This window comes from Pomacea canaliculata, linkage group LG9 (assembly GCF_003073045.1).
Source record: "Pomacea canaliculata isolate SZHN2017 linkage group LG9, ASM307304v1, whole genome shotgun sequence".
Classification (NCBI taxonomy): Eukaryota; Metazoa; Mollusca; class Gastropoda; order Architaenioglossa; family Ampullariidae; genus Pomacea; species Pomacea canaliculata.
In genome coordinates this window covers 6504423-6530301 of record NC_037598.1, presented here as the reverse complement: position 1 = coordinate 6530301, position 25879 = coordinate 6504423, and the positions used below count along the sequence as shown (strand labels likewise).

At 37.7% G+C, this 25879-nt stretch overlaps 2 protein-coding genes across 2 annotated transcripts in view; one reads left to right on the top strand and one right to left on the bottom strand.

Moving 5' to 3' along the window:
* The window catches only part of LOC112572367, a 32125-nt gene extending 14903 nt beyond the window's left edge, over window positions 1-17222 (top strand). The window contains exons 14-23 of the mRNA XM_025252006.1: window positions 219-322; window positions 599-698; window positions 990-1195; window positions 1361-1434; window positions 1556-1657; window positions 1897-2057; window positions 2356-2489; window positions 2681-2932; window positions 5981-7555; window positions 10246-17222. Coding sequence (XP_025107791.1) covers window positions 219-322; window positions 599-698; window positions 990-1195; window positions 1361-1434; window positions 1556-1657; window positions 1897-2057; window positions 2356-2489; window positions 2681-2932; window positions 5981-7555; window positions 10246-11324 — 3787 coding nt within the window. The 3' untranslated portion in view covers window positions 11325-17222. The remainder of the gene's footprint in view (window positions 1-218; window positions 323-598; window positions 699-989; window positions 1196-1360; window positions 1435-1555; window positions 1658-1896; window positions 2058-2355; window positions 2490-2680; window positions 2933-5980; window positions 7556-10245) is intronic.
* Window positions 17107-24023, bottom strand: LOC112572369 (ras-related protein Rap1). The gene is made up of 8 exons (XM_025252009.1): window positions 23947-24023; window positions 23144-23227; window positions 22819-22887; window positions 22474-22530; window positions 21960-22100; window positions 21359-21499; window positions 21040-21143; window positions 17107-20865 (listed from the first exon to the last, which is right to left on the bottom strand). The coding sequence occupies exons 2-7, from the start codon at window positions 23198-23200 to the stop codon at window positions 21051-21053; spliced, it is 558 nt and encodes a 185-aa protein (XP_025107794.1). The 5' UTR covers window positions 23201-23227; window positions 23947-24023; the 3' UTR covers window positions 17107-20865; window positions 21040-21050.
* Between the last annotated feature and the right edge of the window lie 1856 nt (window positions 24024-25879).

The window sequence follows — 25879 nt, the reverse complement described above, 5'->3', positions numbered from 1 at the left end:
AAGTCACTAAAATTGCGACTAAGTGGTGGATGCATTTCTTGAATGAAAGCATGAAGAAAAGATTGTTTTGGTTTGCTTAAGGGAAATGCAGTTTAGAAGTATCTTAGCTAAAGAAAGTGTTTGGAGTGAAAGAAATGAAAGATCAGCACATAGTTGACTGGCATAACTAATGAGAAAATTAAGCTTTACTTCATGAATCCTTCACATTTTGTTTGTAGCCAAAGTCTATCCACGCTTGATACAATAGAAGAGTTCTTATCAAAACAAAAAGTGCCGCGGCCAGACTTAGATGAAAACTGGGCTAAGGGCAGATCATATTTACGTGAGTACTGTTATCATATTTATGTGAGTGATGTTTGGACAAAATAACTTGTTAATACTGTTTTATTCATTTTGATTCCTTGACTTTGAGCTTAAAAAAATAAGTGCACCTTGTTTTGTGATAAAATTTTGTTCTCAGAGGAGAGGTGCATTGCTGAAACTTGGAATAGAGTTGGTAAATATCTAAATCCTATACAGAATAATAAGTCAGTCACTGTACCTTCCTCGCTAAATGATACTATAAATATTAAGGCAATTTTTGCACTTTTTTTGACAGGTCTTGATGGCAGCACCTCTGGGACTGAAAGAGAACGACTTATTAATGAGTTCAACCATCCTGACAACAAAACTGCCTGGGTTTTTCTTCTGTCTACTCGGTTAGAGTGCCATTTTGTTGAACTGCACAAAATATTAAAGAGCACATCTCATCAGCTAATACATTTATTCAGCTCTTCTACTGTCTCATTTAATGACTTTTGCCTACATTGATATGTAAACATGTCAGTTTGAAGGTAGATATTTTTTAGTATTGTTTAGTTCTGTTTTTGGTAAATATGTTGATTGGCAATTGTTTGAGTTAAATATTCATACAAAAGATCAGTGAATGGTGCATCCTAAATATTTATTGATTTTTATGTATTAAACAAAAGCTTGATCTTATGTTGCAGAGCTGGGTGCCTTGGTATAAACCTGATAGGTGCTAATCGTGTCATTGTGCTTGATGCATCCTGGAACCCTTGCCATGATTGTCAGGCTGTGTGCCGTGTGTACCGCTTTGGACAGACAAAGCCATGTTTCATTTATCGACTTGTTACAGAGAATACGCTAGAGCGCAATATTTATGATCGTCAGATCACCAAACAGGGGATGTCAGGTAAATAATGAGTAAATCAGAGCTTTTGCTCTCTGATTTAGCACTCAACAATCCCTTCCTTGAGAGATTTAAGAGAATCTTACCTATTTCGTTATACAATCTTTACCTTAATGTCTGCTCTTGTTCAGTCATATGATTATATGGTTATATGTTTTGCATTTACAGATCGTGTTATTGATGATATGAACCCAGACAATCACTTTTCTAAGGGTCAACTGGAGAACTTACTTAAAAGTGAGGTAGGTGCACATTGCATGATCATATGCATAAAATCTGATGCACACATACAAACAGGTTAAGAACCATTCATGACCAAGATGATCAAATAAAAACGTTTTTTTTTTTTTTCTTGCTTTCCAGGACAAAGATCATCCATACTTGGATTTCAGCTGTTCCGATGATGTGTATGATGATGCTGTGCTTGTTAGTGTTTTGAAAAAACAAGGTCAATGGCTGACTAAGGTACTACCTTAATAATTCAATATCAAAACTTTTTTAAACTTAAAAAATATTATGTATCTTTTTTTTAAAAATTCCTTTTTTGTGGTGGGTTATGTAGAGTTCCATCATGTTAAAGAATTATGTAGTTGATTTTTGTCAGACATACTTGACAGCATAAACTATATCCTTTATCATCGTTTTCTCTTTCCCCTTCTCCTACCTTTTTTCCTTCCCCATGTATTCTGTGGTGATTGTTTTAGGAACCATTCTCACATGAGTCTTTGCTGATCGATCGCAAAGAGCTGCGGCTTAGCAAGAGAGAGAAGCAACTAGCTAAGGAAGGCTATGCAAGAGACAAGCGAATGAACATCTCATACAGCCGCCCTTCCTATGCTGCGTATTATCCTGGGGGTGGTAGCCAGTAAGAACTTTTTCATTGATGTGCACTTTTTTTCCTGTGAACTGTAGGAATTTGTTTTTTTATAAAGGCATAAATACAGTGAACATACAAAAATAAAGTCAGATTTTATGCATACTTGAAAAATGCATGGTCATGTTTGTCTTTCACAAAGTTTTGTAGTATTTTAAAAAATTATTTACTCGACTTAAAAATGCTGAGATTTGTTAAATTTATTTATTAATGGTCTAAAGTGATGTGCATTTTTTTTTCAATTACTGAAGAGTGACCAGTAACATACAGTTGTGTTGTACCTTCCTAGGATGTATATTCGCCGAGGACCTGTGTCTCGTCCAATTGCCAGTGTCCGGCCCATGATGTCTACACCAGTCCCAAGGCCAACCATTCAGGTGGTCAAACCAGGGGTGACTGTTCACCAGGTCATCACGACTACAGGTCTGTATATGTGCTATTTATGACGTGCAGCAAAAGCTTCTGCTTTTTTTAAGTCCTCCACTCCCCTCACCAAACAGGAAAAAATAAATGTGTATGTGTATATATAGTGTGTCAAGGAATAAATGTTTATGTGTGTGTATATAATGTCCCTCAATGGACTTTACATTTGTTTCCTTCCTTTTTTTTAACAGACATTCTTCTGCCTGGAACTACCACCACAACATCTTCAGGAACCCCACAACCCAACAAAATTGCATCAGGACAAAAAATTTTGGTCATCAAGACACCAAAAGGGGTTTACATTCGCACAAATGACGGCAAGATGTTTGCCGTGCGCTCCAAGGCTGGTAATGGGGATGGCGATGGGACCACAGGAACTGCATCAACATCAACTGTCAGTTCAGGTGTAAACACCACCACCACTGTGACGGCGGCCACTACAGGTTTGTTAGTAAGCATGCAGCCGTTTTGTGCTTTTCTGTAATTAATGAATGATGCTTTGTTAACTCTGCTGTTTTGCCCACATCTGTCCTGAAGTGACAACCAAGCTTGCTTGGCAGACTAAAATTTTGGGTCATGATTTTGGGGGGGGGGGGGAAGGAGAAAAACAATGCTGCTCATCTGATTTCCCAGAAGTAATTTAAATTTTAAATTTTAAATTTATTTTATTCTACAAATATGAGGTATCTCTTCCTGTATCGCATTTTAATGCATCTTGTATAAAAGATATGAGAGTAAAGGGCAAGAGTTGACCATGTGTCATAATTAGAAGTAGAATAAAGTTTTGTAGCATGTATTTGTTGTAGAATATTCTATTTTTGGTCGTAAAATTCCTTTCTTTGAGTAATTACAAGATGGCTATGTGGAGTTAATCTTACCAGCTTCCCATTTAGAAGTTCTCAAAAAAAGGAATTTTACTACCAAAAATGGTATTTCTTCTTCGTACTATACCAGATGACATGACTGTTCAGCAGCTGACACTGCAGGTCCACTTAGGAAAACAAAAATAAAATAGGCTTACTAATTAGTTGACAAAACCAGTTATACAAAGGTAAGATTGTGAATGGGTGTGATGTTGGTCAGGTGAGCCTTGAAGGAGCTAAACTAACACTTAGGTACATTTCTGAAAAAGTGTGTCCAGGTCAAGCTGCTTGCATGTTGGAGTAAGAATCCTACAAAGGTTCTTGATCTCTAAACTGGGGCCTACACCACAGCAGAGGAACTTCCCTTATCCTTTTGTTCATATTGCACTAATACCATTTCCTGTACGCTGCTGCACAAGGTGAAACCCATGTGCTCTCACACACACACACATATGAATGATGCAAGCACAGCAGCAGAGTGTCACTACTGACACACAAAGGACAAGATGTATCCCCTACAGATCCCGTAATTAATAATTATCAAAGTCGGGGCTGGTGACCTGCCCAGTCCACTCTCCTACTGTGTTAAAGTTATCCTTACACACACAATGGCCATAAGATGTGAGTACTACTCTCTTTATACATACACATGCATACACACAGTGGAAATTGATGAACCTTCCTAGAAACAGTTTGTAGCTGCAGAAAGTAAGACGACAATTATGCGCTGACAAAACTCAGTGAAAGAGTATGAAGCAAGTTGGCTTGTCCCGCAGAAGTTGTCCTTAGTGTCCCCAACCCTCATCTGTTTGTTATACATCAACTCTGAATCAGAACTAGTTTAAAACACACGTGCGCACACACATGTCTAAAGCCATTATAACATGCTGTGCATGTTTCTTTGACAGCTAAGATGCTAAATTAACACCTAGTCACATGAGAAGGAAGGGAAACCTGGTGTTGCACATATGCAACCAGAACCGAACATAGAAGAAAGTGTGTCATATCCCATTCAAACGGTAGAAGAACATTTAGAAAATTCACAGATGCATCCAGTTTCTCTTCACGCTGTAACTATGCAGCAACTGGCTTCCGCGTGTAGGCAAGGAACAAATTTCTGGTTGTCTAGCATTACCTTTAACCTTATCAAAGATAAATCACACATTTTGAAACAAGATGAGGTGTCAACTGCCAATGTAGTTTGTCCTTTACCACCTGCACCCATTTGTGCAGGGATGTTTGTTAAGTTTATGTGCTCCCTGTTCTTGGGTCAACTTTGACCAATAAGAAGTGGAACGCTGGAATTGTAGCTGATAGGGTGAACTCTGCGTAGCCATCTCATTTGGTACAGTACAAAGAAGAATTTTTGTTTTGTTGTTACCCTTGCTTTTGTCCCTTTTGGTATTTTTGCAGAAGGCTTGCATGCAAAACATCTTTAGTTAAATTAATTGATCTCTAGTTATGTGAACAATTGCTTTGCCTATGTTTTCACTTTATAGAATAATCTTTTATATATACATATATATAAATAAGAGTATGTATATGTATTTTGTTGCATGACCTTGAAGGTGAAGAAAATAGCCATAAGTGACCAGAGATTAATGTAACAAATATGTGTGTGGGTGTGGTATGGTGGTGATGGAGAAGTTTGTTTTGTGAGTAGAAGTCAGTCTCTTTTAGAGTAGGGCATGTTTCAATTAATCCATGTCAGTAGTGGATCAATTAATAGCTAACTTACAACTTAGAGTTTGTTTATATTACAGTCTTCTTTTAAAGCTTTAAGTCATGACATTATAGCACAAGCTCTGCCCCAAAAAGTCGGATGAATTATTCATCAATAATTTTTGTGCTTACCAGTAGTAGAAATAGTAGAAATCTTAGTTTATACATAAAATGTTTTGTATGTGACATGTCGCAAATGCTTAAATTTCTATACGTTTGTGGGGAAAAAATGTTACAGCTGCTCTGTGTAAAACATGATCTAAATATGATCATTTAGCACAGACATGACTGTTGGCCATTTTAAATGTGAGAAGTATGCTATAAAAATGTGCACACTTCCTTACACAAATCATTGTGCCTGAGGTCAAAGGGAATTAATTTAATAAGACTTTTGAGCAAACTGGTTTTCCTATTAAAATTGTTAAAGTTAATCCCTTATTATGCATAATGTATTTCTTAAGAATTTTTATGACATTTGTTCCATAAGGAATAAAACACATAGAGTTAATTAACCTAGTGGAGAAATTATACATTTGCATTGCTTTAGCTATTTGCTACTTTAGTGTAGTAGTTTTTTTATTTAACACTTAGTAAAAGGTAGTCTTTTGTGAAAGTTTTTTTAAGGTCATTGTTAAGTAAATGTCAGATAATTCATGCTTGTGTATGCAGTATTTGCATACTTATACTGCATGCACCTATATATGTATATGAATATTTAATATTGCATACAGATACTGCTTTTATAAAGTGCTTGATGGAGGGGAGGGTGGGTGCCATAAAATAATCACAAAACTTGCAAGGCTGGTTGTGTTTTCATTGTAAATACTTTTGATGGGTCAGACTGCTGTACTTTTCAGACACTGCAAAAATAAATCCTATTACTGAAAATGATCTGTTTTATTTTAGGGGCAAAGACGCTTGTCACTACTGTGAGTGCACCTCCTCGCATATTTTACAAGATGCCAGATGGCAAACTGACAGAGAAAAGCCCTCATGATGTTGGAAGTGGGGCTGGGGCTAAAGCAGGAGCCAGCCTTCTGGCCAGCTTATACACACAGACAAAGGCAGTCAATTCCATAATTCAGCAGCAAGCTTTGAAGAAAGGACAGATCACTCAGGTAGTTCCTGCTGCCCCACACAATAAAATCTTTGCACGCAAAGCAAGCATTCTGTCATCAGGGCCGGGTGCCAACAGCAAAGCACCAAAACCACCAGTAGAGGTCATCGTTTATCCTCGTGCGAAAGTCATCTCCACAGGCAGGGCATGCAAAGCTGGTGACAGTAAAGATGATGCTGCAAAGATACCATCATCAGGGAAAGATGATTCCGAGAAAGATGTGGAAGAGGGAATAAAAAGACCAGACAGGTCAGAGTCGTCATCACCAAAAAGCTCAGACAAAGAATCATCTTCAGAGGCTTCTAGCAGCTCGTTGCTGGACACCTCACTTCCGAATGGTGTTGCTACAAAGAAAGCAAGCACTACTGTTGGTGTTGAGGCATGTGTCTCCACTAGCACAGGAACAAGTCAGTCAAGCAGGGTCACTGTGGGCACATCCGGCATCATGAACACCCTGGCAAGTTGCATCGAGAGTACCAAGCCAACAGGCAACATCTACATTGTTCACAAGCCAGAGACGAAGCCTGGCAATCAGAAGACCGCAGCTGTTGCAGCAGTGGGAACAGATCCTGACTCACCACGTCCTATTCAAAGCAAGAGCAAGCGAAAACGAGTACCACAGCCACCAGCATCTGCACTGCAGTCAAACCAGACAAAACAGAGCCAAGCATCACAGAGCCATACCCTGCCAGCCAGCCAGCAGCCTCAGACCCCAAAACCATTTGGCCAGCAAGATCAACAGTTTGGCAGCCAACAGCAGAGTTCACTGCAACAGCAGCAGCAGCAGCAGCAACAACAACAAACAAATTCAGCACCGCAGTTGCAGCCACCGCTGCAGCAGCAACAACAGACAAGCTCATTGCCGCAACAGCAGCAACAACAACCATCACTGGCTTCCTCACAGCAAGTAGTCCCACCACCGCAAGCGCAAGCTCCTGGTTTTCCACAAACGCATCAAGCACAGCAGCAGCAGCCACAGTCACACCATCAGCAACATTACCCACAGGCCATGCCAGACTTCATGTCAGAGCAACAGCCCTTGTTGCCCTCTCAGACTTCATCTCACTTCCACCAGCCCTGGGGCCAGAGTTCCCTGCCCTTGTCATACCCAGACTTCAACCAGCCACATCACCAGCTGCCTCCTCAACACCAGCAGCATCAGCAGCTGCTGCATGGACAGCAGCAGCAACAGTCGTCAGCTGCTCATCATCTGCCAGCTGCAAGCCAGCAACCAGGTAATGCGGCGTCCAGCAGCATGGGGAAAGTGCCGCCGTCATCCTACAGCAGCCATTCGGTGAACCAGGGGCAGGAACAGGAATCCAGTAATCAGCCAGCCATGTCGTCAGCATTCCGACCTCCCACTGGTTAGTGTTGTTTATGTCTGATGCACTGTTTTCACTGTTGGTAATATGCTATGGTCTTATTTTCACATTATTCCTGTCTATACATGTGACTAAGTTGCAGTAGGGGGAGAGATGGGACAAGTATTTGGCTTTTGTTTATTTGCTGCTAAAGATTTGTTTGGGGTTTTTTTTTGTTTGTTTGTTTGTTTGGTCATCTTTTGGATTAATTAATGGTTTAAGTTTCTTTTGTGGAAGACATTGTTGCTTGACCTAAATAATTTGAAAATTACATTTCCCTGCTGTTATATTTAAAGCTACCTCAGGTATATTTAGTATGCATTAAAATGTGATAAGAATAATTTTCATGGCAGATTTGTCTTATTTCCATCCCACCAGTGAAAAAACATTAAAAATTTAAGACTTCTTTGTTGCTTTTTGTAATATTCAGTACCCATTTTTTCCTTGTGATTTCCTTTCCATGCTATCACTGAGCTTTTCTTCTCAGTGTATTTGTAATATTAAGGCATTTCTTCCTTGTCTCATGGCAGATTTTTTTCTTTTTCTTTTCTTGACTTCATTTTTGTTAAACTCTGCTGGTTAATGTCACTATTTCTATTCAGTTAGTTGAGCATTATGATCTTGATTGTTTATTCAAGTATCTAGAAGATATTTTGAAAAAAAATTATGTTCTCGTGTCCATCTGTATGATTGGAGCCCTGCTGCTGTTTTAATATTTATTTTTAATTATTTCTTTTACAGCTCAAGTTGTGCATGACATCATAGATCTTTTTGTCAATTTTTGGTAAACTTATTTGTTGTGCTTTGCCTTTGTTTTGTTTATATTTGTTGTACATGTTTATTGATTTGGGAAGAGAGTTACTCCTAGGTGTGAGTACACTTATGGCTGCCACCTGCCTTTCGATATCCAGCATGTTTTCAGTTCTGTTGAATCATTGGTGCCACCTCTGCACATCAGTCAATTGTCTTTGGCATTGTTGTGTTTCCGGACTTACATCTCTATTGGCCATGTTGGTCCTCAGGACAGAAATCTCATTGTTTCGTTTTAAGGGCACTGTGTGTGTATGGAGCACCGGGTGTTCCACAGATGCCTCAAGTTTTTTCTGTTGGCAAGGAATTTTCTTTAAAGATTTGATCAAGAACTGAAATGAAAGACATTTAAAATGAATAGATAATTTATGCAGTATAGGCCAGAAATAGGTATACAGTCTTGATTAGGTCATGTTTAGTTTCTTAGATGCTTGAAATGTCATCTATCAATATTATAAAATTCCTGGAGCCTGTCCCTGACACTATGACACAGTAACACAAATTCTGATTAGCACCAATGTCTTAAGAGTACCATGACTTGTTCAGTGCTAGACCTACTTTTGGCTCATCATCTGAAATCATTGGGATTGGTGTTAACAAAATTAAATTGTTTTTTTTTCTTTAATATACATTCTTTTTGGTGTGAGGAGTAGTTTCCAGAACTATTTACATGGGTAGGAATAAAATGATTAACAGGATGCATAAATGCAGAATCTTCATTACTGAGATCAGGTAGCCAGCAATGGATCCACCAGGAAGATATGTTTTCTAGACTGAGCTGCATTTAAAGAGTGCAGTTTCTTTTCATAATGCTTGAACTTGTTATAAAATATGGATCAAGTGAAAACATGCCAACAAACAAAACCATGCACACAAGGTCCACATTATGTTTAATGACAAAGCTGTATTCACGTATGTTTGTAGCATCGGGGTTTGATGGCAATTACTGCAAGCCAGATACATCTGCAACAAGAGAAAGAAATGAGAAGAGATTAGTGTTGGATTTTGTTGGGCTTTTTTTTTTTTTTTGTTGGGTTTTTTTTTTTTTTTTGTTGGGTTTTTTTTTAAAGCTTCTAATGTTAGCAAGATTGCTTCACTTGGGTAATATTTCTAGAAAAACTTTAACCATGAATTAAAGGTCACTTGCACACACCTTCTTTGATCTTGAGATGACAAATAAGCCAACACATGATACTGAAGTTAAATGTGGTAAAGTCAGTGAAGAGATATCAAAATGTTTCTGTTGATAGTCAGCAGAGAGTAAGTTAAAGTTAAAACAAAAACCCCAAGAAGTATCCCTGTTATATATTTGTTATCTTACCATGCTTTACTATAAAAAAAAATTCTCCTAATTTATAAAACACTTTAAAAGGTAGGTATGGCCAGTTCAGTGTGCACGGTTTTTCTTGTGCACACCCTTAATTCAGTTCATATATTTGCAGTGGTCAGTAAAACCATAGGAAGTCATGATCTTTGTGTTTATAAAATGATGGTACATCATGCAACCATGGCTTTCGTATTTGTTTTTGCATGGATGTAGCTAAATTCTGTGTTTGGCCTTTCTATACTTTATTACATAATTAACAAAGATTTCTTAAAAAGCATTTTTCATTTTAAAAATAGCACAATTGTAAACTATGTAACTTATTTTTTCCAACATCAAGTCTGCATTATTATATTTTTTTGTTGTGTTTTTTTTTTTTTTTTTTTTTTTGTGGGGCGGGGGATACATTAGTCCACATCCAAACTCATTAAAACATTCAATATCAAGATAAAAAGTCAGATTAATCAAAATTCTAGTCATCATGTACAGACATTGAAAATGCTGGAAAGATGGGTTAATAAGAAATTTATACCTGAAAGCTGTTGATTTTGTTGTCTAGGTGACCTGCCTACCAGTAAATCATCAGAGGGACTTAATCCAAAGAAGTCTCCAACACCTCCACAGTCTCAGCAACAGCATCACCCAATGCAGCAGCAGCATGACCAGCAACAGCCACAGCAACAGCAGCCACCTTCGCAGCCACCACCATCACAGCAACAGACTGTTGCACATCCACAGGCACAGCATCAGGATGGTCGCTACGACAACTGGTGGCCTGAGATTGGTGGAGGAAGCTCGTCAGGGTCTCACCACAGCCAGGGAATGGGGGGGATGTCTGGCCCTCCCTCATCCTCCTCTTCCTCCTCATCTTCATATCAGTCTCCTCACTCAGCCTTCACCCCCATGGGCCATTCATACTTCCATCATGGATTCACTCCTTTTGGGATGCATCCATCTCCTCAAAGCAACTTCTCCATGATGAGCCAGGGGCTGGGTATGCCTGCGTCCTATTCATTTATACCCAGCTTCCACCCAGGGTTCATGGGCCATCCATTCAGTCAGGGACTGGGCACTGGAAGCGGAAACAGCTTCAGCAGTAGTGGAAGCAGCGCTGGAGGTTTCGGATTCGGGCAGGGACAGGAGACCATGGGCAGTTTCCGCGCCCTGCTGGAAGACAGCCCTGAACGCACCTTGACAGATCAGCAAAGTGCTAGCAGCAGCATCTCCAATTCTATTGGTGGGGGTGGCCTGAGTGCTGGCTCACCTGATGGCAATGCTATGAGCATGCCTGGAGTGACCAGTGCGAGTGGCAGCTCAGGAATGGGCAGTGGTGGGGGATTTGGCAACAGCAGCAGCAGCATGAGTGGCCTGCCTCATGCATCCATGCAGTCCTCGTCCAATGCTATGTATGGCTACTCTCCAATGTCACTGGGCTATGCAGGGCTGTCCCCCATGCTTGGCATGTCCAATCCCATGTTCATGCCAGTGATGCCGTCTTCAATGATGGGTCAGCACTATCCCATGCAGCATGGCCCAGGGGCACCTGGTGGGCCACTCTCAGCCATGGGGCACATGGCAGCCATGGGAGCTCACCTGTCAGGACCAGGAGCTGGCATGCCCCCCTCTAGTGGAAACTGACCAGGAGAGTACAGTGATAGGTTGCATTCACTTTGATATCATGCAGGAGGCATAGAGGAAAAGCTGAAAGTCATGGTAAAATATGAATTGTTGTATCGGTGTGGCATTTCATCAAGGGTTCTCCTTTTTCCCTGTTGTGGTCTGATCATCTCTGGATGAACAGACTTCATATGACTAAAACTCAGGCCATGAACAATGAGAGACCATTGATGTTGATCATTTTACAATGTTTTCATGATTCACGTAGATTCCTTGTGTTTAGTCCATTGGTACGGGCATCATTTTTCTTCTGGTACCATTCCAGTGTTAGCATGCTGCTTCATCCTTTGATTGGTGTCCTGTGCTTGGTCAGTCCTGGAACATGCTTTCCACTTTTAGTCATGCATGCTGGAGACAGGCTGACCTGTTCGAGAAATGTGGTGCATGAGGTCCCTTGCAGCATCAGTGTCAGCGCTGCCTTGTGCCACCTTCAACTGAATGCTGAACTTTGAGGCATTAAATGATTTGTGCCAGTCGTCACTGACATCCACTTGCTGCTGTTTGTTTACTTAGCTTTGTGCCACCTGCCTCGTCACAGAATCACCAAGAAGAAGTACAATGCACAGGTTGAACAATCCACCCTAGTCTTTGCACAATTTTTGTGCATGTATACACAGAAGAAGATAATCACTTTGTGGCTTGTGGTCTTAATATTTTAACTCCCTCCCTATGTTAAGTTTTCTTTGGTCTTTGTTATGTTTAAACTGATTATTTAATGTTGTAGTTTTCCTATTTTTTTGCTTTTTTAAAAATTAAGTGCTTGAAGAATTTTTTTTTTCTGTGAAATGAAAAATGTATGCATTGCTAGAGAGTTTTGTTTGCTGTAGAAGCAAGATGATCAGGTTGAGCACTGCAAGGGCAGGCTGTACTGGGTGTGTCTTAGCAGGTTCTCTTTCACATTTGTAATATTATACATTGTACGGCTGTTGTTGAAGATTGGGCTTAAGAAGTAAGAGTCCCAGAAACTGAGATAAACTGGTTGCTCTTAGAGGGCAAAGGTATGAAACTGTATGTAGCAGCATATGAACTTGTGGGTTCGTGGTTAAACTGTTGCTTGCTAAATGCTCAAAATAGCAGAGCAGGGAGATGGTGGTGGTGAGGGTGCTAGTTGAGTGCATGCATATGTGCAGTATTTAGGTGAGGCCTAAATTACCAGGTATCTCACTCTCATCCACTTGGTTATTTATCCATTTCCCATGTATCTTTTCTCATTCATTTGTTTTTCTCTGGAATCTGAAAGTACAGAGTAATGAACTTTACCTTGCTGCTCCTCCTCTTTCCCTCTCTAGCAAGCACATAGTCTAAATGTAAAACACAATGCCAGTGAAAATATAATGAAAAGTTCAAATAGTCATTTCACACTTCATTGATCCTTTTCTTTTTTTCTGGAGAAAGAAACATCCAGTTCTAGAAAAGATCATAATTCTGATGATAACTATTAGTTCTTTTGTCTTTTTTATCATGGATTGCTATTCAGGTCGAAATTGTTTTCTATTTCTGTGTTTATAGTTGATGTTATGGATGTCTTTGCTTTTGCAGTGTTTTGTCATTGTAGGTTCCCCTCCAACCCTTTTATACCTTTTAGTATCTTGCATCAGGACAGAAGAATCCTCATTTGTTGTTTTTATTGATGTTTGTCTTGTAACCATGTTTCCAGGTGGGTATGGTCTATGTTCATGCAGAAATCTTCTGTAAAACTTTTTTCAAAAAAAAAGATGTTTTTAAAGAGCAATAAGTTGGTTTAAAAATTCACTTTCCATTTTGGATAACGCGTGTACAGATTTATGTACACTTTTCCTCTTTGCATTAAAAGTAAACCGGAACAGGTTTAAAACTATAACTATTTCACTTTTTTTTTTTTTTTTTTTTTTCCTTTTGATTGCATTTTCTACAACAGTTTACCAGAAAGCAAACTGGTGGTTTTGTCATCTATTTTGTAAAGATGAAGAAGAATCATGCGAAAAGGTGATGTTAAGAACTCTTGCTTGCCCCTACTAACAAACCTAAATGCTCATGAAAGGCAGTAGTGGTGGTTTTACCACCATTACAAGCAGGCGACGACTTACACTCATGTCCCCATTTCCTTTTGTCTCTCTCTTCCTAGAGAAGTTTTGAAAAACAAAGGTTGTGTCAGGACATCTTATCTTCTTTGTGTTAAGTCTTGATGGCACTTGTAGGCCAATCTCGCAAGCTTAATCATGTTTTACAGTTCCTGCCTTGTCTATCTTTTCGTCTAACACTGTGTACTCCCCTCAATGTCACTGGACTTTGCAGACTGTTGCCCATGCTTGGCATGTTTACTCACCCCCTTTTTTTTTTTAGGGTAATGATGCTTAAAATCTTTAAACCATAGTCGTGCAAAGAGGCTCCTAGATAGGAACTAATGGTGTCCTTTGTTACTTATTGAAGGTAGTCAAGCGTTGAAGCTGAATGTGCTTGCTGCAATTTGATGTCATGTGGGGATGAGCCATACTTTTTATGTTCACCTTTATGTATTGATCTTCACACTGGCATCATAAAAAAATGTTCACAAAGGTGTGTCTGCATGCAATGTGCACTCCCTCAGGAATCTCTCATCTAGAACTTTTCAAGTCCAGTTACCTTCAGTGTACTTTGGGGTTCAGATTATTGCTGTATTATTCTCTGCACCCCTTCCCCTTTTTTTAAAAGAATTATTCTTTCCTTTTTATTGTAAAAAAAAGTGTTTAAACCTAACAAAATGTGAAATACTCTTTCTCTTTTACTTTCTCTTGTTCTTGCCCAAATCATTTGTACATTGGTAACTGTGGAAAACTAGCAGAGTTTCATTATCTGTTTCAAAATCTGTGATGTAAATATATGTCATGGTTTAAATATGATTTTTAATTCTACAGAGGTGTGTGTTTTCAGTGAACTACATAAATTTACCCTTCACAGTGCTTCACTTTTATTCATACACATGCTGCAGATAAAAGTTATAACAATTAGTAGGTTGTGTGCTTGTAAATAGCGTGAGTTTTTGTTTTGCTTTGCATGACATAAATGCATCTATACCCTTGCATTTAAGTGTACTGCATGTTTAAAAAAAATAAGTAAATGCAATAAAAAGTTAAGCAGCAAACCTTATTTCCTGCAGTTGTCAAAATGGATTTTCAATTCTTTTGTTTACAACTTCAAAATGAAAGTAAGAATAAAAATTTGCATCAGCATTTTGTGTTAAAAGAAGTTGCTATATCTCTTTAATGGTTATGCAGGACAGCTGTTTCATTGTTTGTACTTTGGCAAGGGAGTTTTATGTGTGATAACATCAGAAGTGTGTATCTGCTTATTGTCCCAGCCAGGTATATTTTGTTGGCTGTTATTTCTGAACAAGAACTAGTTATTATCTGCTTCTAGTTTTGTGCATGTTCTATAGCACTAGACATCTTTAGCCATTCCCTTCTAGCTGCTACCAGACAGTTCTTTTTCACACATTTCAAACATTTTGTGAAGAATATGATGATGCTAGTGTCGATGATGTTGATGGTGTTTTGTTTACTTCAAATTCAGTATGTAGTCTTTAGTCTTCTCATAGCTGCATTGCATATAATGAATAACTATACCATTGCTAGCATCTCAGAAAAAACAGTTGGTCAGAAATACATGATTTTTCATGTTAAGTGTTTTTTAAGACTTCTTGAAAATCAAAAATGAAAACCTTAATAATTTTGTTCTTTATAAGGAATAGAAAAATGCAATGAGTTTTATTATTGTAAATCAGGGATTATTTAAAAAGAGAGAATGAATGTGAGAGAGAACTTTCACCTTAGGCAGATTGGGTATGTTGTGTATTCAGTTTTAAGCTAAAATGTTGTTTCAGTAGATGTGAAATTTTAAACCATTTAATGCTAAATGCTATTATATGGAGTAAATGTAATTACAGATGTAATTGCCATTTGCCAATGTTAAGTTTCACAAACTCAAAAATTTCCAATTGAAAAAAGCCACTGGACAATCTTTAGAAATTATTTTCTATTTTATATATAATGAAAGCATTTTCCCCTATTAATAAAGGCAGAAAAAATACCCCTCCCCAAATATAAATTAAGCTACTGGTTAAGATTAAAAAGAGTTTTGTATCACCTAATACTGTTGAAATTTTAAGCTCCTATATAATACATGTAAAATGATCACTCACAATGGAATGCCACACACTATGGGAGCCCACTTAAACTAGTCATGTGCATAGCTTGTGGTAAACTGGATAGCGTGTATTCACTAAATAAACTTGACATAGGGCAGCAATAAATTAAGGATGTTATTTTCAGCCCCACCACACAAAAAGAAAAAAAAAAAATGCAAACGCTGTATAATATTTCCCCCATACACCAATTTCCAAGATCTGCTCTGCAGTAATCTCTCTAGGATCAACTGCTCAATAACGACTATGATTGGGCCACTCATCTATCTAACAGCACAGTAGCTGCCACTATAATGTTGTCCTGTAATCTAGGTTGTGGTTATGCCTGATCTTTAGATGTTTATTTGGTATTTCAACTTGTCTGGATGCTACTTTCACTGTACATCGAACAGATAAAATCCAGGTAGTCCATAGTTTTCCTCAGATGCAAGGCCTATCCTGCATTTGTAAAGTATTTTCTGTTAGAATGTGCGACAGATGTGTGTGCGCATGCCAGCAGGTTTGTGTTTGAATGTATATTTGAATGTTAGAGCATGTAAGTCATTAGTGTGATTGATAGAAATTACATGTAAAGTGTATCATACTGTTTATTATTCCTTTTACAAGTACTTTTTCATTTATAAAGCACAAGATCCTCCTACTAGCAAAGATGCATGTCGATGTTGTCACATTGTATGGTTCAACCAAATTATTTCCAGCTATTACTTTTGTCTGTAAACAATACCACACAAGCGTGTTTGTCTCTCCCACCCCCCATCCCCTCTTTCTACTTTTAGTCATCTATTAAGTAAAATTATCAAACATGGAGTAAAACAATCATCACTTTTTCAAAAAAAACAACCTTGTACATGTATTTGCTTTTGTCTTCCTTATCCTGTGCACTGGCCATCATTATCATGTTGTTACTATAAGAAGTGCTATTATTTCTTTTGTTTGTATGTGGATATCATTGTTGTGCATATCGCTGTGGGTTTTTGTCTTCATATTGTTGTAATAAAATAGCATAAAATGATTCTTGGCAAGCATGGAGTATGCTGGAATGTTTGGAACTGATGGACATCTTGCTGTACAGTTTCTTTGTGAAGCAAGCTTCATACCTAGTCACAAAAGTGGTACATTAAAATTTAGAATGGTACTTGGTTCATCCTTCTGCAAGTCACTTTTAATAAAACTGTGCAGCCTTTCCCATTGACATGGTACTGATAAGCAAATAACTGAAAAGTCCTCGTGCCCTTTACCCATTTAACTCCACAATTTAAAATGTCAGGAAGGATAAAAAATATTCCTAGGATTTTACATAGGTTTTCTTTGTCTTGGCAAAATAGGACTTAAAAAAAAATTCAGGTACATGTGTGGTAATATATTCTGTGCGCCAGCAAATATCTGATTTGAAAAATCATTTGCCATAAGCAAATTGGGTACAAAGCATTTAATAGAAAAAGTTAAATTACTGTTTTTAGTAGCATGAAAATTGAAACTGAGTGCAGCACTTGCATGTGTCCCCAATAAAAAATTTCCCCTTCACAACTGGCATTTTATATGAGGTGGTGAAATTCAGTTTTGGACACACCAAATGCACATCTGTTCTTTGTTGTAAAATTTATTGCAACTGAGCTGGAGCATTATGAGTAATGAATAGGGGGGGGAAAAAAGTCTGTACATCATTAACAGTACATGGCAACACAAAGTGCTGAAAAAAACAAAAAAAAAACCAACCCAGTGCATGTGTTATCCGCTTGGAACGGAGGTGAACACATCTCAGGAGTGGTCATTTTTTTTCACTGATTTGAAATCCCACAATGCCCTAAGTTCACTGAGTACACAAGGCGTGTACTATGTCTTTTGTCTTCAATACAGAAAATGATACAATATAACTAGGAGGCAGCCAGTGGTCATATGCGACCCACACATCCGACAATGTGTGCAAAATGACAGATGACATTATCTACATACTCTGAGCTGGCATTTGAAACTGGTACAAAAATATTTTGCTTTTACCCAGTGAACAGCTGGGTAAAGTTTTGTCTTTTCATGCAAACCCAAGAACAAGTTAGAAAAGCCAGTACATTGTATTCTGTTAAAGTATTCCTTTCTACCAAGGGAAAGGTGGGAACCAACCCTTCTATGTTATGTTTTTACAATTTATACTTTCAGACAAACCATGTATAGTACAAACACAGCTGAAAATTGTAGTATGCAAATGCTTAAGGAAAAAAATTGATTAAAAAGCTGACCCTCTCAAAAATACAAAATATGACATGAAAATTCCTTTACATGCTAATTATACCCAAATTTTTAAAAAAAATCCATGCATATGAAATGAAAGCATGCTACAGATGCAAACATTGCTGCAAAATCTTAGGCATGATAACTTCCCTAATGCAGCATACATCCTTGTACTCTTGAACCGTCTTTTCTTCCAGAAAATCCTTCATCTTCCATTACAGTACAGCCATGACTGCATGACCACATTAGAAGTGACAGCAGCTATAGAGCATTCACATTACAAACAGGCTGGCACAGCAACTTCCTCCTCCAGTCTAAACCAACCATGCACTTTTTAGCAGGAATGGGAACTTGGCAAACGTTATCTTACCTTAACTCTTGTCGCCAGGGAATCTGCATGCAATTACCAACAGGAGCTCAACAGTACTTTCAGAAACTCTAAGCAGTTTCAGGTTTTTGACCAGGTGAGGGGTGGGGGTGGAAATTCGTGTTTTATACAGAGCCAGCTACTGAAGCCATATCTAGCAATGAAGGAAGCCCAGTAAACAGAGAAAGAACAGTGTGTCAGAGTGCTGAACCCAGAACAGCCAACCCTCACTAGACTGGTGACAGGCGCCAACTGTTGCACCACCACACCACCCTTTTGACCAGGTGACATGGAAAATACATGCATTTCATCAAGAGAGTACAGCAGTAAGGAACTTGAATTTTGCAAGTTTCTTTTGCATCTGAGCATTAGCTTTTGTGACCTTTTCGATTTCTTAGTTGTCCATTAGTTATTGCCATGTCTGACTGGCATTTGCTTTCCCCTTTAATGTCTGTAGATTTGTTTAAAATTTATGAACATGGATACTGGTCTAAAATTGCTCCCAGGACAGTTGTGTGCATGGGTACTACCAGTTTCTATAAAGGAGTTAATTATTTTTATGTTATGTGTTACAGAACAAGCACAAACTAAAAAAAAAAGCACATGAAATGCAATGTTTTTCCTTATTAATAATCCTATAAGCAGAAAAGAATCTAAAACATGGTAAAGTTTTGCCACTGCTGACTTGCAAATGGATTTTAAGCCCAAGCCATTAGCTCCTATAAGAGTTTATGTGTGCATATCTATGTTAGGACATCTAGTGTTAACTCAATCTGTGACTGACAGCTGGGCATCTCAGTTGGCTGTGATGTGCAGGCTGTTATAAAGGTGAAATTTTATTACAAAAAAGATTGAAGGGAAGGTGGTTATGATTAAATTGTGAAGCACAGAAACTACAATATCAGCAAGGCAAAAGGGATGGATGGGGTAACTACTCTGTAGAAGACGATTTAAGTGATATGAAAACATGACTACTGTTGAAATAAATTAATAGCAAGTCAAATCAAAACAAGTTGGAAACTACAGCATGGCCTCGAGCTTCAAATGTTTTGGTAGTATTTTAAACATGAAAATCTGCTTTAAGCACCAGCAGTATAAATGGCAGCAACCAGTGTATTTTATTTTTGTCTATTGTACCTCTCAAAAGCAGCTATCACAGAAATAATCTTTATCCATTACGACCTCATCAGACTAATCTTTCTGGAAAAATGGTGCCATTTCTTTTATCTGCAGTTAAACTTTCCCTTGTTTTTTCCTTATTTTTTAAACCAAAAAAAAAAAACCCTGCACAAATGATATAGTGATGTCAGGAAAGAGCCCATGACACCTTCTTCTCCTGCCTCCTACCCACACACTACTATTGTTTGTAAGAAACACAAATGACTGCACATGAAAACAGTGCAATTCCTTGACTGAATGCAACGGGAGCACCCTCTCCCTGTTACACCAAAAGGAAAAAAAGGTGGAACCATGCTAAAATACACAGCGTGAACATACACAAAAAACAATACTGAGATGTAAGTGTCAGTGCCCATATGCTGGCAGAATTAGAAAAGATTGCAGCATTTCTAGCATGCAGCTGAAGATGCCAAGTACACAACTGAGCTCTGAGCATGTTGGAGCAGGGTGTTGTTAGGCGAAACAATGTGAGCTCAATAAGCACAGCCCTGAATGAACAGTTTCAGACATTGCTGAAAGTTGCTTCTTCAATCCACATGGGAGTTTTACTGACCCTAGTAGTTTGTCTTTACTAGAAACAGTCCAAGGAAAAACCAGCTCAAAGAGCACAAACCAAAACCACAAAATGTAAATTACATTTTCTATTTTGCCTAATATCATGATGCACCAACATCCTTTTATAAAAAAGAAAGTGAGCTATTAAAAAATTTTTTTAAAAATAGAATAATTTACAATAATACACAACAGACAGGAAACTGAATGTAGAATAGACTAGATGAAAACCTGGTATAACCAAGCTATCCTAATACCAAAATAACTAGGATGTAGCATTAAGCATTAATTATATAAATATACAGGCACATGGAGGAGTGGTGGGGAACTGAAGAGATGAAAGAAAGCAATGGGACAAAAATTCAAAGGGCTGCTTGTACAACAACCTTTTCCTTGTTTGCCAAAACAGTCTTTCGTCTTAAAAGAGACCTTCACAATGAGTCAGTTATCTCGTGGAGAAACGAGTGGAAATTCAACAATACAACAGCTAAGCAATGCTCCACCCACACCGTTTTTTTTTCTCACCCGCCTGTAATTCTCTCTGGAGGTAAAGGCTGAAGATGTGCGAAAGAACCACAGAACTGCTATAAGCAGCTGGTGACTTGACAGCCAATGTCTATATATTTTTTTCCTGCCAGGCATGGCTGCTTACAATTCTGAAACATGGCCACTGCTGGACTTGGAGGTGAAGTCAGCAAAGACCAGGACAACTACTCACTTTACCAGTTCACTTGTGTTGAATTTGGTCTTAAATAACTAAAGTAATCCAGGCTGCAGCTGAGGGTGATAAAGCTGTTCGAATGGGGGATAGAAAGGTGAAAAAAAAAAAGAAAGGCAAAAACAGAGACAGTAAAAGCCCAGCGACTGTGTCTGGACTTCTATTAGCCTGCCACAGTAGGCAAAGTGGCTGAAAATGTTAAGCAATTTTAGTGCTCCCCTTTCCTGGATGATGTTGATGCAGCATACAGATGGCTGGCTGTTCTTCCACTGGATGCCGTGATGTTTCAGATGAAAAGATGCTGTATAAAAAAAAAAGAAGTTACAATGCAGTAAAATACATATAAAAAACAAATAAAATATTACCTAAATGCTGAATGCAGAATCACTTTAGAGATTCATCAAGTTTTAAAATTGAAACTGGCAAATAGTGTCATATGGTAGTGTGATAACTCAGAAATGAAAAAAAAACTTACGGATGGTATTTCTACAGCAAAGTACACTTGGACCCTTTCTTTTTGGCTTTGTTGTTTTGCTCCGGACTCTTCTTGTTAATTTGACGCACCAGGTCCATGAAAATCTACACAAAATCAAATCAAATCAAAACAAACTTTATTGTCTGTCGAGGAGACCCAGGACAGAAATTTGTCTTCGCTCACAAGGGCAGGCATACATACTCATACAGACATTTAACACACAGTTAGGAGTAAAAGTTGGGAGTACAAAGAAAGTACTACTGTCATTTTATTTGCTGATGTTCTCAAACCAATAAGGCAAGACTTTGTAAAAGCTCACCTCGCTAACATTGATCTTGGCTTTTGCTGAAGTCTCTAGAAAGGCGCAATTGAAGCTTCGGGCCAAGTTCTGTCCTTGGTCCTTTCCAACCACTCGCTCATCCTCCAGATCACACTTGTTCCCCACAAGGAGCATTGGTACCTGATGCAAAATATGTGCAGTGTTCGTCATAAGAACAGCAAATTTGAATAACTTTAAATGTTGATAAAAATACTTTTTATAACTTTTGGTGACTGGATTTTGAGGAATATATTGCTTTTAATATATCACATAAAACGATTCAATGTATACTAACCATTGATAGGAATTTTGATGCTAAACGTGTGCCTTGTGGCCTAATTATGTCTGAACCTTTCAGATCTCCTTTGTTCTCTTTCACTAGGATTTCCAACAACAAAATTATAAAAGCCCTTTAGTTTTTAAAGCCTTTCAAATAACATTAGGCAGTCATAGGATTTTACGCATCTAGTAAAAGCAGAGACATTAACCTTAACATTTCCATTTTATATTCAGGCCAAAAGCAATCAAACCAGATAGAATGAGTTAGTAACTGCTGGTGGTTGGGGGAGGGTGCAAAACCATACAAATTGTGAGTACTTACATCATCGGTGTCCTTGACCCTGAGGATTTGTTCTCGCAGTTCTTGCAGATCATTGAAAGTGGACTGGGCTGTGATTGAATAGACTAGCAGGAATCCCTGGCCATTTTTCATATACAAATCTCGCATGGCTGTGAATTGTTCCTATCAACATATGACATTGTTGCTACTTAATGCTATAAGAAAAGTAATTTTGTTTTTCCCTAGTAATTTAAAAACAAAACTTTGTTACTTTAACATTTTTTTGTACATTTATTTGTGCTAATAATATTTCTTCAGGTCTCCTAAAAAACAGACCTTTTGCTTGTGAGCCAGAAAGAAAAAAGCGCAATGTCTGCACCAAAAGCCAAGTGCTTATGAAGCGTCTTGGCACAATCTGTGAGGAACATGTATGAGCTAAGCAAAACAGTTAATAATTTGCCCCTTGCGTGAAATAAAAATAACCGCTACTCTTCCCACGTGTTTGTCTGATAAGATCTTATACACTGCATCAATTCATATTTATATGGATACTTACAGTTCCTGCAGTGTCAAGGATTTCCAGCATACACTGCTGGCCATCAACCTCCACTTGCTATCAACAGAAACGATGATATATGAATCAGTTATATGGGTATCTTTACTTATTTCGTTCAGTTTATAATCTTTACACAAGCTAAAAATATTACCAGAATGAACACTGTGCTCCACTTCCTTACAATAAGCACAATACTAACACTAACATTTATAGTATGTTTGTGTGTGCGTGTGTATATATCCACAAAAATGACACTTCACTTGAAAGTATGAATGTTTTATAGTGTTGTGCAAAATAAATTAATTAAAACAATACATTATGACATTAATTTTTTTTAAATCTTACTTTTCTGTAACTGTCTTCGATGGTTGGGTCATATTTTTCAACAAAAATTCCCTGAACAAACTGAACTGTCTGAAATAAAATTTAAATATTTATATAAAATACATTGTAATATTTCATGTTATTATCTAAAAACTGATGTTACACCAATATGTGAAACCAAAAAATCATCACATGTTCTTCACTGGTCAAAAAAAAAAAAAAATTCAATTTCCACATAGCTTAAATATGTTAACCACAAAGTTACAAAAAAAGAGATGGTATAAAGATTTCTTTCATGTAAGTGTACGAGAAATTTGTTTATAATTGTGAAGCAGTAGTTACTCACCAGTGCACTTTTTCCAACACCTCCACTTCCCAAAACAACAAGTTTGTATTCTCTCATCGTTTAAGGTCTGATGCACCCAGGGACCTATCAAAGATAAAATCACCAATTAATAGAACACATAAGGAAAAATATCCATATTTTAATAGCTCTACACTATTAGACTTAGGTAATAATTACTCACAAGGCCATTAATTGTACAACGGGTGTATTCTACCTGCTTGTCATGAGAAACTAAACCAAGGACTGTTCTCCCCTTCATGCAAACGTCAAGAATACTTCGTAACATTGTAAGTGAATTTTATTATTGCAAAAACTTTAATAGTTTCAAAGATATATGTAACGAACACTACGGCAATACGTGACAAGTTATTAACACATTTTATGAGTCTAAATCAGTTTCAGCTCGCGCATTCCAACACTTCCGTTCTCCTGACACTGCTACCGAAAATTTCGCCGAGGGTACAATAAAATAAGGCTTTGATTTTTCTCACTGACAAGAAAAAAAGGTGAATGATAACATATTCTCTCTTTTAACCAGAATAAATAATATTCCTAAACAAATATTAAGGTTGAGTCACATATTTGTGTTATAACCTCCGATAAGGAGTCTGCCAAATGGAAAGATACGTTGGAAACCTACTTAGGGTGGAGCATGTAATCCTCACTAAGCAATGTGTCCTCGTTTTAGCGTCTTTTGTATGTTTACCCGAAAACGTAAAAGTGAGATAGTCCTAGATTGATTATAAAATACCATATTTTAAAACAAATACCCGACGTCTGCAATTTAAAAAAAAAATACTCACCAGTCACCACAGTTCTATCAGGCGATGGCCAGTCTATGCTTCCGGTGGAATGACGTCACCAGGGAACAAATTTCTAAACATGGAAATCCTTCCCATGATGCACTTCAATACGATCGACGTCACTTCCTATTTGCGTGCGAGAGTCGTAAGGTTGCGTGCGTGAATGTGTGTGTGAGAGAATGTTTTATGTTAGTTTACACTACTTTGATCTTATTTGATCAGCAGCTGTGAAAGGCTGCTGAAATGATGAGACATCCGAGGCTAGCGTTTGTCGCTGTGTTGCCTTCTATGCTGGAAATGATGAAGTTGAACGGATATCTGAGCAATGTGAAGGATGGTCGCTCGCATTTCTCAGCTTGAGTGTATCACTCGCTGTTAGTGCTTGAGCGCCCACTCTTTCACTTTGTGCCGAAAATATCCATACTGATCCGGCCCTTTAATTATTTATTTTTTAAGTTGTCAAGCAATCAATTTTCCGATGATAGTGTGACGGCAAAAGCACGTAGACCGAGCGGCGATAATGTCCTGTATGATTAGAACCTGCAATCACATTGTCATTTTTTTAAAGAGCTTGTTTGGATTTTAAAGAAATATTTTTTTGCATAAATAAATTTTTTCGTTACATTTTGACGTTGAAGCAAGACGCTTCGGCCACTATTGGGAAAAACCTAATATGGGAAATCTATAGGTATTAATGCTTAATTATCCAGTGTGGCAGACCTAAATTTAGAAAGGCAATCATAGTCAACGTACAGCACGTAATTTCAATTACTCAAAAATAATCTTTGTTAGTATCATGGGACTTTTAGAGATGCTTGGAAAACATGTCAGATGTGTTTTAAAGTATATTTAATTCCAGACTGAAATCAGCTGAAAACAAATCTGGTTTGTATTTTTGAGGATATTTGCTCATGATCAGAGTAAATATTTTTATGTGGTTTCAAGCAATTTTTGATAGTAGTCGAAGTTTCATACAGCATTTAGTGGCATTTCCCATCATAAGCTATTGAAATAAATGGTACCTTCACTCTGGAGGAAGATCAGCTGAAATAGTTCTTCCACATTCAAATGTTTTGGTCATGGGTATCACATGGGAATTTTTTGTGTTTGACGAGTTGGTTTTTTTCCTACTTTCCTTCTGGCTCCTCTCAGTTATCACATAGCTGATCTCATTCATATAGGGGCCATTCAGGTGTCTACTGGGTTACAGATGCCAATGCCACAGGGACACTTTGCTGTGTGCGACGTTCACGCATAATATCCCCTTCTTTTCTGAGTCCACTATTTTGCAAAAACATCTTTGCTTTCGCCAAGCTTATTTATATCATTGACAGTTATTTTATGTTAACTGCTTCGTTGGAGTATCTTGATGATGATATTTGTAATGATTCTACTTGCAGTCTGTGCATACATGTGTTTTTTTGTGCTATTCTCAAGTGTGTTCTGGAAAAGAAGCTCAAGTTTCATTTTTAGCAAAAGTCAGCTCACCATTAATGCAATGTGCTTGAAGCTCCTATATTGACAGTCACTATCAATGATGTAAGAAATTAGAATTTGCGGATCACAAAAATTCAAAATTTTTTGCTTGACGCCAATGATTTTAGAACAAATATGGACAATACTGTTCGAAAGTGTTCTTGTCCTAGAAACCAGTAGACAAAAATAAGTTGTTAATGAATGACTAATGAAAATGGATCAAAATCATTATGCATTAAAAGCGAGGTGGTATACTCTTTGCTAAACTCATTTCATATGTTCTGTGCATTTCATAAAAGTTTGCAATTAAAATCATTTCCTACATACCCGAAGGAATCGACAATCTCAACAGGTTAGTTGTGTACCATATTGGGATAAACACTACTATGTTTTCTTTCCTAAAACTTATAACATCTCTTTTGTTATATCTGTGAGCAATTACAGAAAATGCTTATCA

Excerpts from the sequence above, each read along its gene's own strand:
- LOC112572369 (XM_025252009.1), bottom strand. The coding sequence starts at position 23,200 with ATGAGAGAATACAAACTTGTTGTTTTGGGAAGTGGAGGTGTTGGAAAA. Across the intron at positions 22,888-23,143 it reads GTGTTGGAAAAAGTGCACTG|ACAGTTCAGTTTGTTCAGGG; the intron begins GTGAGTAACTAC and ends ATTTTATTTCAG. Across the intron at positions 21,500-21,959 it reads GGGTCAAGGACACCGATGAT|GTACCAATGCTCCTTGTGGG; the intron begins GTAAGTACTCAC and ends ATTTTGCATCAG.